The sequence below is a fragment of the Gorilla gorilla genome, chromosome 2, assembly GCF_029281585.2.
Source record: "Gorilla gorilla gorilla isolate KB3781 chromosome 2, NHGRI_mGorGor1-v2.1_pri, whole genome shotgun sequence".
In the NCBI taxonomy this organism is placed as follows: Eukaryota; Metazoa; Chordata; class Mammalia; order Primates; family Hominidae; genus Gorilla; species Gorilla gorilla.
The window spans coordinates 14550848-14567536 of NC_086017.1; the positions used below are offsets into that span (position 1 = coordinate 14550848).

The window sequence follows — 16689 nt, forward strand, 5'->3', positions numbered from 1 at the left end:
GAGTTGGGAAGGACTAGGGTTGACTGGGGGTGACTGCAGTCTTCATCAAGGAGGCACTTGCTTTGCTTGATGCTTTGCCACCTAAGCCAGTGTTCTTGCCTCCATCAGGCCAGAGTGGATTTATTTTTTTCGGCTTCTATGGCCAAGTGTCCTTGTCACAGTTTGTGTGGAGAGCAGAGAAGGGAACGTGGCTGGTGTAGACACCCTGCCGGTACTGTGCGGGCTCTCACCTGTTTTCTCTCCTGCACTCCTTGCAATAGAATCTCAAGTGGTTCTCCTCCTCTTTCTCCATTGCAGATGAGGGAACTGAGGTTGGAAGTTAATAAATGAGCTGTTCAAACCCACCCAGTTCCTAAGTCACCCCTATGCATACGTTTCTACCTTGCTAAAGATGCAGGATAGAGATCACTTTCACTGAGCCATGTGACTGCACAAACACAGAAAATGGGTGGGGCAAGGATTGTTCTTGGCATCTGTATAAATTTCAAGTAGAATTCCCTGGGAACCTTGGAGCATTGAGGACAGGAAATGTTGGTTGGTGTTGATTCATTGTCCCTCAGGTACACAGAATGGAAATAAGACCTGGGGAGCTGTTCCCAGAGATCGACTCCCCTGACCCTGCAACTCCTGCTTCAGCCCTCGCTCTCCACGATGCAGAATGCCACCCCCATGGAGGAACAGCACCCAAGTCACTGCCGGGTCCTCAGCACTGGACCCTCCTCCCGGGAAGAGGACTTGATGATAGAATTTTCCAGCACCTCTTGCATCTGTCTTTTCAGGGTTCATGAGACAAGGTAGAGGTCTGATGAGAAAGTCTTCATGTCCTCCTGGCCACAGTTCCCACAGTGATCATGTGGGTGAGCTGAGACAGGACCTGAGAGTTTCACAAGAGCCACCAGAGGATACTTGTCATTGAATCATAGAACCAGCCCTGGAAGCCACCCTCAGAGGCTAGCATGTGTCTCCTGCAGCCCAGACATGCAGTTCACATTGTTCATTCCTTCTTTAGGGACTGAGATTTTAAAGCCCTCTGATTCCTTGGACAAAAGTCCTTCCTGAGATCTAACCAAACTCTCCTTTGCTTTAGAGTACCTTTTTAATAAGCCTCATATTGGCTTGAAGAGCCACCAGAACACCTTCTTGCCCTCCTGGAGGATTACCAAGGAGCTTCCTACCACAGTCCCCTTCCACTTCAGGCAAATTTTGATGTTGCATCTATTTTATGTCTGTTTTCAAGGGTATCGTTGATTTGACACTCCACTGGTCATCTTTGTTTTGTCTGGAGGCTTTCCAATCTTCATGACTTGGCTGGAAGAGACAGATGGCTGTGGCGTGTATCCCCACAAAAGATACTGGCCTTTGGCATCTGTTTGACTGTTGAACCCAGAGAAAATTTGGAGTCTCCTTAACTTCTTGTTCATGGGTCAGAACCACAGGGTCCTCCAGGGTAGTGGCTAACCTGCTTCTCTGAAATCTGGTTTTACTGTTGAATATTGCTGGAAACAGTGGTTGCCAGTAGCCTACCTACACCATCAGGGGCTTCCTAAGATAATACCTTTAGATTTTTTTTTTTAGGAATTACTGTTTGTTGGTTGAGTTGTTGATGAATACATGTGAAACTGTTAGCGTTCTGATCCACACAGGGTGTAGGGGGACCACGTTGCTTACCAGATAGGGCAGAGCTTTCCCAGTAAGTCCCAGTTCCCATGGGCACTGGGAGACAGGAAAGGAGAGCTGTTAAGCTTTGTGTCTCAGAAGAAAGGTGTTTTTTTCCCCAATTAAAAACATTTTTTTTTAGACATGGGGTCTTGCTATGTTGCCCAGGCTGGTCTTGAAATCCTGGGCTCAAGCAGTCCTTCCACCTTGGCCTCCGGAAGTGCTGTGATTACAGCTGTAAGCCACCATACTGGACCCTGAAAAGTGTTTTTAATAGAACAGGTTGGACTTTGCTGCTTGAAGAAGACTGAATTCACCTTGAAAATCATCATGAAGATCCCCTGCCTTGGCCTTGACCCTGGAGCTTAGGCTGTTCCCCAGAGCCCAGTGACCAGATTAATAAGAGTGAAGGAAGGGTTCTTTGTCTTCCACCTTTTCTCTCGGGTGTCAGGCATAGCGAAGGGCGTCTGCCCCACCCTTGCCTGGCAGGGTAGTTGAAACTGGTTTGTCTCTCACTTGTTAAAAGGTGACTGTACAGTGTGGATGAGGGAGGACCTTATTTCAGAAAAATGAAAATGAAATGTTGACACCTCTCCAATACAGACTTGCTTCACTTCATCACTTCCTTTCTACTTGGAAGTCTATGTTATTTCTGAACTCATTAAAGCTGGAAACATCCTGAGAGAGGCTGGTAAACTGAGAGCTGCAGATGTTGGCTGGTTGAAAGCCGTCAGACCTTGCAAAAAAGTTTCTTGTTAGGGTGAGTGATAATTTATGCCAAGGGAGGGTCCAATTCTGAATGCCCATTGTACTCATTATTAGGCCCTTTTCATAGGTCAGACTTTTACTGAAGTCAAGACTGGTTTAAAATGTTGGGAAATGCTTTATGTGGAAAGGCTTGGGATTATTTGAGAGGAGGGTCTGACACAAGCTTGTATTCTGCCTTTGGGTGTATTAAACTTTGACAAGTGGAAGCAACGATGTTTATCTCTGCACGTGCAGAAATTTGAATGGCTTTTATAGCTAGTGAAATTTCAGCCAAATTTTTTTTAACTTTTACTTTAGGTTTGAGGGTACATGTGAAGGTGTGTTATATAGGTAAACTCATGTCACTGGGGTTTGTTGTACAGATTATTTCATCACCCAGGTACTAAGCCTGGTACCCAATAGTTATTTTTTTCTGCTCCTCTCCCTCCTCCCACACTCCACCCTCAAGTAGCCCCCAGTGTCTGTTGTTTCCTTCTTTGTGTTCACGAGTTCTCATCATTTAGCTCCCACTTATATGCCAGAACGTGCGGTATTTGGTTTTCTGTTCCTGCATGAGTTTGCTGAGAATAATAGCCTCCAGCTCCATCCATGTTCCTACAAAAGATATGATCTCGTTCTTTTTCATGCCGTCCAAACTTAAAAAAAAAATTCTACACTGTGACAGTTAATGGGAATTGCCATTCATTGTGTTTTTGCTGTCAATTTAGAGGCCATTCAACCTACCAGAACCAACTAGAATTATCGCTGGATGCAATTTGGACACTAGTCTTTGGCCATTTACGTAACACCCAGCTCTTTTCTGGATCCACCTATCTTACACCTTCCCTGGAAAGGGGTATTATTGTTAGACAACTGTAGCACCTTCCATCTGAGTAGTTCTTGGTGGTAACCAAAGTGTTTTTCACACCTAATGTTTCATAACAACCTTGCTGGGTGGGCCCCAGCTTCCATGTGATGCTGACATGGCAGGTGGTAAGACCCTCACTTTTTAGCTAAAGAACCCAGGGCACAAATGAGGTTAAGTAAATTGCCCACAATCACATGGCTGGATAGCAAGGAGCCAAGGCCAAAATTTAGGTTTCCCGAGTTCCAGTTCTCCAGGCACTCTCTGCCTACCCAGGTGTGTTTTATTACCTAGTTCATGGTTCCTGGTCTTTGAGTTTTGATTGTAATCATTGGTTTCTAAAAAAGGACTCCAGACCCACAGCAGTCATTGTGTGACAATGGTTTTGTTAATAATTTATTACCCCGGCCCTGGCAGTCCTTCAGCTTGCAGAAGGGGATTGTTTGGGAGCCCATATTAACAAATGTATTAAACGTCATGGGAAAGTTGAGGCATTCGAATGCATGTGTACCTTCCGCCACTATTCTTTACTGTGAGAGGAGCCCGTTGATGCCTCTGAAAGCCCTGGTGGGTAGGGGTAGGGGTGGGGTGGATTATAAAATGCCAAAAGGTGTTCAGAACAGGACAGACTCTTGCTCAGGGGAGAGGCGTTTAACAGAGCATGTGGTTGGGAACAGGGCTGAGGCGTCAGACAGGTGGGGCTTGGGTGCCAGGGCACTTATTAGGTGGATGACTCAGCAGGTTACTTCTTGGGGCCTCAGTTTCTTCATCTGTAAACTGGGGATGATAATGGCACCTACCCCATGGGGTGCTTCTGAGGATTAAATGAGATAATGCATATAAAGCACTTAGCGCCCAGCAAATTGGAAACGTTCAGTTGCCGTTCACTATAATAAAACTTGCAGAGAGAGGGTCCCCAGGGAGTGGGGAGTTCTCAGTTAACCACAGGTGTAGGAAGACAGCCAAGGTAAGCCCCACCTCTTGGTAGCCACTGGCATTGCTCTGTTACCCACAGAGTATCTGTTCAAGCTGGGCAGGAGTGGGTTAGTCTGGTGGGAGATGTCCTCTGAAGTCCCTGAGACTCCCAGAGTTGATGTGAAAAGAGAAAAATCAAAGATGCCCACAGAGAATTTTCCTCAGCCTGTGGAAACTCAAGCTTTGGCTCACTGTTTGGCAGCCACATTTTTCAAATTCTTGGCCTTAACATGAGAACTTAAGTCATTCTGCAGCAGGTAAGTGAGCAGCCGTGGTGAGTGTCATGGGCTAGATGGGTCAGGGCCATGTCTTATGAGGCAGTGAGGTGGAAAATCCCATTCTCTGGATTCTCTCAAGGCCCAGAGCGAGGGCTTCTGAAAGGTGGACCAACTTTCAGAGGCTGATGGAAATGCTTTTCTTTGAGGAAGGACCTGAGTCCTGCAGCCGTCCCTCTGTGCTGGACTGCTCCCCTGCAAGCCATGCCCGCTCCCACCAGGCTCCACCCTGGGACACATACATCTCTGCTCCCCGCCACTGCCCTGTCTTGCAGCTAAGATGCCACAAAGGGGCTCCTCCCCTAGAATGGTCTGGCGGCCCAGAAAGGGACAGGTAGGCTGGCTCACATTCCAGGGAGCGCCAGGATCCTTGGACTGCAAGGTCTGTCTTTTCCCCTGAACTTCCTGAATTCTGGGAAAGATGGCTTCATGGGTATATGTCTAGGTCATGGAGAAGATTTGTCTCTCCTATTCTTCTCCCCAGGACCACTTGTTTACACAGTTTGATTAGGACTGTGACCTCTTGCACCTAAAGAAAGGAGTGTCCCCCTTTGAACTAGGTAATAAAACACACCTGGCTAGGCAGAGCGTGCCTGGAGAACTGGAAGTCGGGAAACCTAAATTATGGCCTTGGCTCCTTGCTATCCAACCATGTGATCGTGGGCAATTTACTTAACCTCATTTGTGCCCTGGGTTCGTTAGCTGAAAAATGAGGGTCTTCCCATCTGCCATGTCAGCATCACAGGGAAGCTGGGGTCCAGCAAGGTTGTTATGAAACATTAGGTGTCAAAAACACTTTGATTACTACCAAGAGCTACTCAGATGCAAAGTGCTACAGTTGTCTAACAATAATACCCGTTTCCAGGGAAGGGTAAGATAGGTAGATCCAGAAAGGAGGTGGGTGTTATGTAAATGGCCAAAGACTGGTGTCCAACTTGCATCCAATGATAATTCCAGGCCCTCTGTCTCCCTGCTGTCACCAAGGTGGCCGCCACTGTCCGCTAGCCCCTCACCTCGGGGTGGCTGTTGTTCCTGAAGCGAGGTAGGCTCGTCATAACCACGCTCCATAGCTTTGCAAGGACTTGCAGGGCTGGGGGAGGATGGGGGAGTCAGGCTAATTAAGCAATATTATATTATTTTCAAGGCTGATCTGAAAAGGTAGTTTTATTATTCTTTTAATCTAAGACCCTGATTCATTGGCCCCTGTACAGCTCAGTCAACCCAAGGAGGGAAAACTGTCCACTTGACAATTATCAGAAGGTAAGAATGTAAACTCGGGTTGTAGTTTCAACCAGCCACACCCCAGTGTGGTCAAAAGTAACTGTCTTGGGCAGTCAGGAGAGGGAGGTTCTGTGTGGCCCTGGCAAGTCTATTTCCCTTTCTGGGCTTCAGTTTCCTCATCTGTGAAATGTGGAAGGATGGAAGACATGGGTGGTTTTCAAGTGCTGCTCTGCTGAAGTTCCAAGGAGTTTCAATGGCAAGAGGGAGGGGACCCTCTTTGCTCTGCTTCGTATGGAGCTGTTTTGCCTTTTGTCTTTTATCTAGCGGCGTCTTTATCCTAAGATGGTGTTTGGGGACTGGAGAGGAGCATGTTACCCTGCTGAAAAAGGCAATTGGAAACTGCTGGATTCCAGTGCTTCCAGCTGCAGAGTTCTGTGATCTGTGTTCTCTTGCTCTTTTGTTGTGGTTGAAGGTTGGCTGACAGCAGCCATGCCCACTTCCCTTTCCCCCTGTCCAGTGGATTCAGGATGGAAACGGCCACTGCCGGGGTCACTGCCTCACCCTGTCCCTGCCCTGGCCTTTTCCTTAAAGCATATCAGATCAGATCTGTCATCAGGGATGTCTGGGACTGGTGCCGAGGATCTGCCCGCAGACGAGCTTCGTGTCTTCTGCTTTCCCAGCCTTTGACTCCGGCCTCACTGCTGGGGCAGGTTGTCTGTGTTGGTTCAACGTGCAGATGGGAGGAGAGTTGGTTGTGGCTCTGCCACAAGTCACTGACCTCTCCTAACCCCAGCTCTCTCATCTATAATGTGACAGATTTATGAATGATGATATCTGCCTTGGCAATCTCCTAAGACTCTGGTGAGACAGCTTATATGGAAAGGGCTCTGGAATCAAATGTGATTTGGAGATGACTGGAGGGTGAGGAGAGGTCGGCCTGGCGGGGGCAGATGCCGTTCCCACTGGTGGAGAGGCAGCCTCAGAAGGTGGCCCCTCTACAGAGTTCCCCAGCTTTCTGGGAACAAAGCAGACTTTCTGTTATCTTTTTTTAATTATTATTATTGTGATATAATTGACATATAATCATAGGCACAGATTTTAAATGTAGACTTTGATTAGATTTGACAAATGTTTTTATACCCATTGTACTAGTTTTCTGTGGCTGCTGTAACAAATTCCTACAAACTGAGTGGCTTAAAGTAACCAAATGTATTGTTTTATAAGTTCAACATGAGTCTTACTAGACTAGACTAAACCAAGTGTTGGCAGGCCAGCGCTCCTTTCTGGAGGCTCTAGGGGAGAAGGCTTCCTTGCCTTTTCCAGTTTCCAGAGGCCACCCACATCCCTTGGCTTGTGGCCCCTTCCTCCATCTTCAGGTTTAGCAACGGTGAATGGGGTCCTTCTCCGCTGCCACCCTCTCCTGCCTCCTGCCTCCACAGCGAAGGCTCCTTGTAATTATGTTGGGCCCACCCGGGTAATCCAAGCTCATCTGTCTACTTTATGGTCAGTGATTAGCAGCTTTTGTTCCATCTGCACCTTTAATTCCCCTTCGCCACATAAGACAGCATTTTCACAGGTTCCAGGAACTAGAACATGGACATGTTTGCCGGGACCGTTCTGTCTACCACGCCTGTGAAACTGCCAACCTAATCAAGACATTTATTTTCTTCTAGAAAGTTGTCTTATTCCCATTTATAGTCCTTTTCTACTCACAACCCGCCACCCTCCAGAGGCAACCACCATTTTGGTGTTTTTTTCAACTTGTATTTTAGATTCAGGAGGTAAATGTGCAGGTTTGTTACCTGGGTATACTGTGCGATGCTGAGGTTTGGGGTGGTTCACGCAGGTGGTGAACATTGTACCCAAGAGTTTTTCAGCCCTTGCCCCCGCCCAAGTACTCCCCAGTGTCTGTTGTTCCCCTCTTCATGTCCATGAGTACCCAGTGTTTATCTCTCACTGACAAGTGAGAAAATGTAGTATTTGGTTTTCTGTTCCTGCATCAATTCGCTTAGGAAAATGACCCCCAGCTGCATCCATTTTGCTGCAGAGGACCTGATCTCAATCTCTTGTATGGCTGTGTAGTATTCCATGTTTTACATGTACCACATTTTCTTTATGCAGCCCACTGTTGATGGGTACCTAGCAACCACCATTTTGATTTCTCTCACCATCACCTGATGTTTCCCAGTCTGGGCCAGGTTTATGTTGAAGGGCTACCTCACACCTGCCAGGTGGAGTGGAGTGAAAAGTTTGGAAAAGTAAAATCTCTGATGATTTGCTCTTGGTCGGGGTGAAGAGTGATGAATTGAAAGAGGTTCCGGGAGGGAGGGAGGGAGGCAGTGTAGCGTGTAGAGGGGCCGTGCTTCAGGAGCCTGGGGCGGGGAGGCTGTGCACCCACCTTCTCTGCTCTCAGCTCCCACCAGCCATAGGGAGACAGTCCTGAGGAGAACACTCCACTCCCACCCAAGCCCTGCAAACGCATCATTACAGAAAGAGGCTTAATCAACAGGTCTGTGACTGTGTGGAGGGCTCTCATCTCTCTAAGTCTAGGTCACACCAGGTACCAGACGGGGCAGGTGAATGCCTCCAGCAGCCACAGCCAGCAATTCCAGAAGGCCCTCCCTGAGGGCCCTCTGCCTCCCTTCGCTCCAAGGGCACGCCCCTTCTAAGAAGAAGTATGTTAGTTCTTTACCCACACTACCATCATGTTTCACTTCTACTCTTGCAATAGATACCACTGCTTCTGTTCTAGAAACCCCACTTCTTTCTTCGGGGGTACCTTTTTAACTTTTTTTTTTTCATTGAGACAGAAGTCTCACTATGTTGCCCAGGTAGGCCTTGTAACTAGCTCCATGGGTTTCTGGGTGAGATAACATGTGAAGGTTTGCCTGAGCTCCTGGTAGCTTGAAAGCAGTCAGTGAGTGATAGCTATCGTGTTACTGTAGTGATCTCATTGAACCTTCACAACCATCCATGAAGTACGATTATTGCCCATTTTGCAGATGAGAAGATTCGAGTTTCAGAGACATTGTCACTTTCTAAGGTGACACTTGCTAGTAAGCGGTGGAGCTGAGATCCAGGCCTTTCTGACTCTGGAAACAGAGCTCTCACTTTGCTCTCCTGTCCTAGCTGCTCACAGGATCACCTTCTCCTTGGAGTTTTCACATTCTACTAATGTAATGGTAGTAGAAAAACAAAATTAACACCATCAGTTTGCACTGTACTAAGCACTTGGCATGCAACATGGCAGCCCTTCCATGTGGATTCAGAGAGGCTGGGCTGTGTGCCCAAGGCCACAGAGCCAGTGGGTCAAGGACCTGGGACTCACACCCAGGCAGTCTGACTGCAAAGCCTGCCCTGCTAATTCCTCTGTTAAGAAACACCTTCCCAGGGTGGCAATTCCTCAAAGATTTAGAACCAGAAATACCATTTGACCCAGCAATCCCATTGCTGGGTACATACCCAAAGGAACATAAATCATTCTATTATAAAGTTACATGCATGCATATGTTTATTGCAGCACTCTTCATAATAGCAAAGACATGTAATCAAGCCAAATGCCCATCAGTGATAGACTGGATAAAGAAATTGTAGTACATAAACTATGCAGCCATAAAATGTGGAATACTATGCAGCCATAAAAAGGAATGAGATCGTGTCCTTTGCAGGGACATGGATGAAGCCAGAAGCCATTATCCTGAGCAAACTAATGCAGGAATAGAAAACCAAACACCACATGTTCTCATTTGCAAGTATGAGCTGAACAATGAGAACACATGGACGCAGGGAGGGGAACAACACACACTGGGTCCTGTTGGGGAGGCAGGAGTTGGGGGAGAGCATTAGGAAAAAGAGCTAATGCATGCTGGGCTGAATATGTATGTGATGGGTGGGTGGATAGGTGCAGCAAACCACCATATATTTACCTTTGTGACAAACCTGCACGTCCTGCATAGGTACCCCAGAACTTCACAAATTTAAAAAGTTTTTAAAAATTACTTGAACAGAATTTAAAAAAAAGAATTGTCTTCCTTCCGTTGAGGCACTGGTTGTATTTCTCCTTTTGATACCAAGAGTAGTGTAACTGAGCACGCCTCTCATTTCATCTTGACCTCAGAGCCCAGCCTGGGACTCCTCTGAATCCTCATTCCCCATTCTCCAGTTCCCAACCTATTCTCTTTTTGATTTTCTGTGCTTACTTGTGTCTTCTAGACCTTATTATCCATTTTATTATTTTATTGAGCACATTCTATCAATAAAGCTGCTTCAAACCCTTGAGCGACTGAGGACTGGAATCAGTAATGCGAAACAAACCTGGTGACCGTGGCGGAAACACACACAGCAATGTGGCGTTCTCAGCGCCTGGCCTTGTCTCATCTCATAAGAGCTTCCCTTACCCTGACCCTAGCGGTTGACAGCCGTTGGGTCACCCGATTGGCCGTCAGACAGCGCAGTCCGTGGCAGGCTATCTGTGTGTGTCGCGTGGCGCTGCTATCAGATAACAGATAGCGGGCTTTATTTATTCATTTACTTACTTACTTGAAGGGCTTTTGTTTCCTTGAATGACCAGATTGTCCCAAAATGCTTTTAAAGCTGCTTCCATGCCATGAGAACACAGCTGGGATAGCAGCTGAAGCGAATGGTCCTGCACGGCCACCTTCTGGTGCACCCCAGCTTTAGCAGGCAGTCCCCTGTAAGCCTGCATGGGTGAGATGTTGGATGGTCTGTCTTGGTGAGAAATTCAGTCACCATAATTAGGTGGCTTCAGGTTGCATTTTTTGCCCCCACCATTTTTTTGTCTCTTTTATTGACCTGAGGGTTCAAGAGCTCTTAAAGAAGTGAACAACTGGAAGTTGCTTTCTCACATTTGAGCAATTTTCTAGAATTGATTTATTTTGGAGATTTATTTCTGTCATGTCCACCAAATATAAAAAGGATCTGACTATGGGGAGGGGGGCATCCAGTTATGGGGAGCCATAAAGTGTTGGGTTATATTCATTCTTTTATCAAATAATCATGGAGTGCCTTCTATGTGCAGGGCCTGTTCTAGGTGCTCTGGGGGCAGCTGGAAACCACTCAGGCGAGGCATCTGCCTTCACAGAGCTTGCACTCTGCATGAGGCAGACAGTAAGGAGGTGAACAGTCAGTGCAACAGTGCAATTCAGAGGCCTTGATTGCTGTGAAGAAGGTAAAACAGGGCATGGAGAATAAGCAATAGGCTTGGGAGCTGCTGTAGGGGCAGCCTCACTGAGCAGGTGGCATTGGTGGTGGGCCCAAAAGATGAGGGGCCCTAGCTGTGGGAAGAGCTAGGAATATAAGAATAGGGCAGTGGCACTGAGCGTCTGCCACAGCTTTGTTTACCAGCAGCCTCCTGGGTCACTTTTGTAGGGGTAAAAGGCTATTTAGTAAGTAGTCATTATGGTGATTTTTGAATTACTATGTGTTTTCCTCCTGAGGCTGTCAATTTCATGGGGGAAAGGTCTAGTCTCCTTTTTGTTCACTTGTCTTATAACTGACATAGTGCCCACCTTGTGACAAATGCAAAAATAGGTAGTGGGTGGGTGGGTGGATGGATGGATGGATGGATGGATGGATGGGTGAATGGGTGGGTGGGTGGATGGATGAGTAGGTAGATGGATGAGTGGATGGATGGATGAAATAGCAGGAAACCTAAAAGAAAAGAAAAGAAAAGAGGCAGTAAAAGGCAATGAAGGACACTACAGACTTACCTTGGTTCCAGAGTGGGAGTCGTGAAGGCCTCAGTGACATGGAGGATGACAAGGCTAAGCATAGGGGAGGTGGTGACTTGTGTCCTGGCATTTGGCAGTGGCTGGAGGGAAAACAAACCAGGGAGCACAGGCAGGATGGATGGATCCTGAGCTGTAAAAAGCAACCAGAGGTAAAGAAGAACAGTTGGAAGGAAGAGAAAGGGCATGACCAAGAAGTGCACTGTGGGCAGACAGGACAGATGTTTGTCCACAAAGTGTGTGAGTCAATGGCTGGAAGAGTCAGAGTAGCTGAAGTTGCATGTCGACGATGGAAATGTGGTGGTTCCCTAGGACTCTGCTGAATCAGGCATTGGGGTGTGTGTATGGGTGAGAGTTTTAAGAGTTAGGGGGCTTCAAGAAGGTGATAAGATTTAAGTTCTTTCTGGGATTGGAAGCCTAGGACTGCCTTCTGTAGGGAAGTGCCATCTTTCCAAATGGAAAGATTTGAAATTGGCAGAAGATCCACTGGAAGAAGCAAATATATTGTTTGGAGCTTTGTTTTTTTTTTTCTCTGGAAACGACCGTATTGTATTTTTATGTAAATAATTTACAACAGTGTGCTGTTTGCAAAGGGGTGAAAAGCGAATACTCATAAATGAAGTTGAGACACCATATTGTGTTTTTCCATCAACAGTGTATACTATTGCTTGCAGAGGGTCCAAAAACAAATGTGTATCCAAGAGGAGAGCTACCTGTTCATTTTGAGCTTCTTCATTTAACCACTCTTACCTGTCCTTTGAAGCCTGATTTGAAGATGACCTTTTTCTTGAAGATTTTGGAGTCACTGTAGCATAGTGTCATCCTCACCAGCTCTGAGCGTTTATAATATAATTGTGTAGCTTCCTGAGTACTTTTTACTTAACATAATTTAGTCTGATTTATAGACATGTCATCCTAACCTGTTAATGAGCAAAGGCAGCATATCTTATTCATGTGTATATTTTTCATAGGGCTCTGCCCAGGGGAAGAGTGCATAGAAGCCCTTAAACAAATGATTGGCCCTGCAGTAATCCCCCCAGAAAAACTCAGTTTTCATTATTAACAGTGTTGTTTTGCGTGTGTGCAAGGGTGGAAGGGAGTTGTTCTTAGTTGGCAACAGTCTGCCCACCACACTCGAGCGTGCTCCCAAAGCCTATGTGTCTGTTCCCGCCACAGCAATTTGTTTCAAAGGCTCTGTGTTGAAAACCCCAGGCCTTAGAACCCAGAGAACTACAGTGTGTGGAGTGGTCCTTAATGTTGATCTAAACTTAGATCATGCGTGAGGTTTTGCAACTGGCTCTGATCTTCATTAGGTTTTGGTGTCATGAGTGGGGTGCAGTTTCTGGTCAGTTACAGTGTTCACAATCTATGGATTTTCCTTTGCAGCACTCCTTTTTCTGTCGCTTGACAGAAGATAAGAAGTCAGAGAAATTCTTTAAGGTGTTTTATGACCGGATGAAGGTGGCCCAGCAAGAAATCAAAGCAACGGTGACAGTGAACACCAGTGACTTGGGAAATAAAAAGAAAGACGATGAGGTAGACAGGGATGCCCCATCACGGAAAAAAGGTAAATGTTCTTCAGTCTTCAGTCAGCTGGATCATGAACAACAGAAGAGTCCTTGTTATCCTTCATTGTTTTCATTACTTCTATGCTCTAAAATGCATTATGATGGGAGCTTTCAGAAGAAAAGCCAGCCTGGTTATGATGTAATTCTTCCTCAGTGACCTGAGCTGAAGCCCTGCTGCTCAGAAGGATCTTCCTGTTTAATAAAGAACATTCCTCTTGGTCAAGCTTAGGGTTTTATTGGCAAGGGATCCATGAATAATCTTTTCCTGTGATTTCTATTTAATGTTAGAGAAAGTTGAGGGAAATACGTATTTTAAAACTGGGTGTTAGTCCTTTGTCAGATAATGTTCTTTTGTTTTCCGAGGTGTTGGAAAGCTTGTAAAGCTTTTTATCCAGTATCTCACCAGAAGAGAAGTCGCACTGGGGAGTGGGTAGACCCGCAAGTGGTGGAGTCAGATGGTCTTGAGAAAGTTAAGCATGCTGAGCCTCACGTTTCAAGTTTAGAACTGGGTTTCTCAACCACAGTACCAGTGACATTTGGAGAATTGTTTGTTACAGGCCTGTCTGGCTGTCCTGTGCACTGTGAGATATTTAGCAGCATACACATTCTCTACCCAGTAGATGCCAGCAGCACACCCCTACTCCCAGAATATCTCCAGACATTGCCAGTTGTCCCCTGGGTGGGGTTGGGGGCAAAATCACCCCTGGCTGAGAACGGCTGGTCTAGATAGGAGCTAAAGAGAAGAAAAAGAAGAATGGCTACCATTTACTAAGTGCTTACTAGGAATCAGGCACTGTTCAACGTTCTTTTTTAAAAAACGAAATCTTGGCTCTGTCTCACTCTGTTGCCCAGGCTAGAGTGCAGTGGCACGATCATTGCTCACTGCAGCCTCAAACTCCTGGGCCCAAATGATCCTCCCACCTCAGCCTCCTGAGTAGCTGGGACTGCAAGTATGCACCACTACATCTGGCTGATGTTCAAAACAATTTTTTTTTTGTAGAGATGGAATCTCACTACGTTGCCCAAGTTGGTCTAAAACTTCTGGCCTCAAGTGATCCTCTTGAGTAGCTGGGATTCTAGTCCAGCCACTGCGCTGGACTGTTCAAAGTTCTTTACAGTTCCCCTCATTTCAGACTCATGTCACCGCTGCAAGATAGATAAAATTGAGTTATCTCCACTTTACAGATGAGGGGACTGAGGCACAGAGATGGTGATTAAGTCGTTATGGACATGCAGCTAGGAGGCAGTGGAGCCAGCATTCGAACCCAGCTTGTCTGGCCGCAGAGTCAGTGCTGCTAACTGTAATGCCATAACTACCTCACAGGGTTATTCTGAGGATGAGATAAAATAACACACACAGAGTTCTTCATCACAGTGCTTTGATAGTTACAGAAGGGTCAGTCATTACGACAGCAATAATTGTGATTAGCATTATGTTGAGCTTCTTAAGAACTTTCTTGAGATATTATTCACAGATGCCCTCCCATTTTAAAGATCAGGAAGCTGAGGCCCAGAACCTTAGATGTGTGAGGCTGACAGAACCTGTGCTGAGGCTTTTCCTCTGAAACACACTGTACGCGTAGGTGAAATGGTAGATCCACAAGTAAGGTGGCAGGGCCTGGCTCAGTTTTAATCCTGTCTGAGGACTGACAGCAGATTGTGACTTCTTTGAGTGTTTTGCCAACTTTGAAGGTCTCTAGGAGATAAAGGAATGTAGGTTTCTGAGTGTCACCTTTGGAGTGGTGAATACGGCCTGTGAGGACTCTGCAGCCTTTCATGCCTTACGCTTGCTTTCTAGCTAAAGAGCCCACAACACAGATAACAGAAGAGGTCCGGGATCAGCTCCTGGAGGCCTCTGCTGCCACCAGGAAAGCCTTCACCACTTTCAGGAGGGAGGCCGATCCCGACGACCACTACCAGCCTGGAGAGGGCACCCAGGCCACTGCCGACAAGACCAAGGATGACCTGGAGATGAGCGCAGTCATCACCATCATGCAGCCCATCCTCCGCTTCCTTCAGCTCCTGTGTGAAAACCACAACCGAGACCTGCAGGTGAGGGCCTGGGGGCGGGGGCGTGGAGGGAGCTCGGGAAAGGCTGCCAAGGCCTGCCTTCCTCTGGTGGTTCAGCACCTCTCACTTGGGCCAGATTGCTCGAGCCAAGGATCCAGCAAGGTTCTTTTTTTTCTTTTTTCTTTTTCTTTTTTTGTTTTGAGATGGAGTCTCGCTCTGTCACCCAGGCTGGAGTCCAGTGGCGTGATCTTGGCTTACTCCAACCTCCACCTCTTGGGTTCAAGCGATTCTCCTGCCTCAGCTTCCCAAGTAGCTAGAATTACAGGAGTGCACCACCATGCCTGGCTAATTTTTGTATTTTTAGTAGAGATGGGTTTTCATCATGTTGGCCAGACTGCTCTCGAACTCCTGACCTCAAGTGATCCCCCCACCTTGGCCTCCCAAAGTGCTAGGATTACCGGCATGAGCCACCGAGCCACCGAGCCTGGCCAGATCAGCAAAGTTCTGTGATGCGAAAGCCTGGGCAAGTAATGCCCTTGTCTGTCTTCCCTGCTGTCTCCAGAGAGCCAGAGACCACATCTTGTGCACCAACATAGGTGCCTGCCCCATATATATTTGTTAAGTGTCTGTATGTGCCTATTGATGTGTGTGTCTTGTAGCCTGTCACTGGTAGACATCTAGGCACTCAGGTAAAAATGGGATGGATGGATGGCTAGATAATTAAATATATTAGATTTCTAAAATTGGATACATAGGAAGTTCTGAATAAATATTTGTTGGTTGAATGAAGGAAATGGCTGCCTTTCAGTGTTTTACAGAAAGAGGTGCTCAAAAATATTTGCTGAACTGATTATTCCAGAAATCCTTTGTTCATTTTGTTGTTTTTGTCTGATAACAATGGGCAAGGTTTGTTAGGCACTTATGATATCCTGGATCCTAAGTGTTGCTTATATGATTATATTATATAGATGAGGAAACTGAGGTGCAGAGGACACAGGGAGTGCAGAAATAGGACTTGAACCCAGGCAGTCTCACACAAGAGCTCATGTTGTTAACCAAATGCTAAGAGACAGAGGGCATATGATATCCCTTGCAAAGTTTCCCAGCAGCAGGAGCTGTTGAGGAAGGGCCAAGGATGGATCGTAGAGATCCGCTTCTTTCTTCCGAATGGGTCTGGATCTGCGGAGGCCCCTCACTGCCCAGGAGAAGTGTGCTGGAGCACTGGGTCCCTGGCTTTTGCCTGGGTTTGTTGCCAACTCCTGGACCTAGGGAAACCACCCCCTTTTTGCCTGAATGGTGTGAGGATGAACAAGGAAAGGGCATCTGAACATCTATCTCCTTTGTGGTGGAATGTTTCCTCCTAAGACACTCCAGTCAGCCGTGGTAGTTCTGTGTACTTGGGTTATGAGAGTATGGAAAGGAAATAATGCTAGTCCAGATCTGGCCAGGGAAGGCACAGCCTTTAAATATTTACCTGGCTGACCTTATCCCCCAGGTGACTTGATGCCTGTCACACCTCAATTGTGGCTAGACAGTTGGTACTGCCACAGTGAATTGCTCTCACTTAAAACTTGCCACAGAGTCTATGCCTGGATTAGCCAAGAAATTATATTGTTAATTAGTAA

At 46.6% G+C, this 16689-nt stretch overlaps 1 protein-coding gene across 1 annotated transcript in view; it reads left to right on the top strand.

Annotated features, from left to right (window-relative positions):
* The window catches only part of ITPR1 (inositol 1,4,5-trisphosphate receptor type 1), a 354018-nt gene that overhangs the window by 260118 nt on the left and 77211 nt on the right, over positions 1–16689 (top strand). The window contains exons 45-46 of the mRNA XM_063703566.1: positions 12873–13053; positions 14853–15106. Of these exons, the coding sequence (XP_063559636.1) occupies positions 12873–13053; positions 14853–15106 (435 nt within the window). The remainder of the gene's footprint in view (positions 1–12872; positions 13054–14852; positions 15107–16689) is intronic.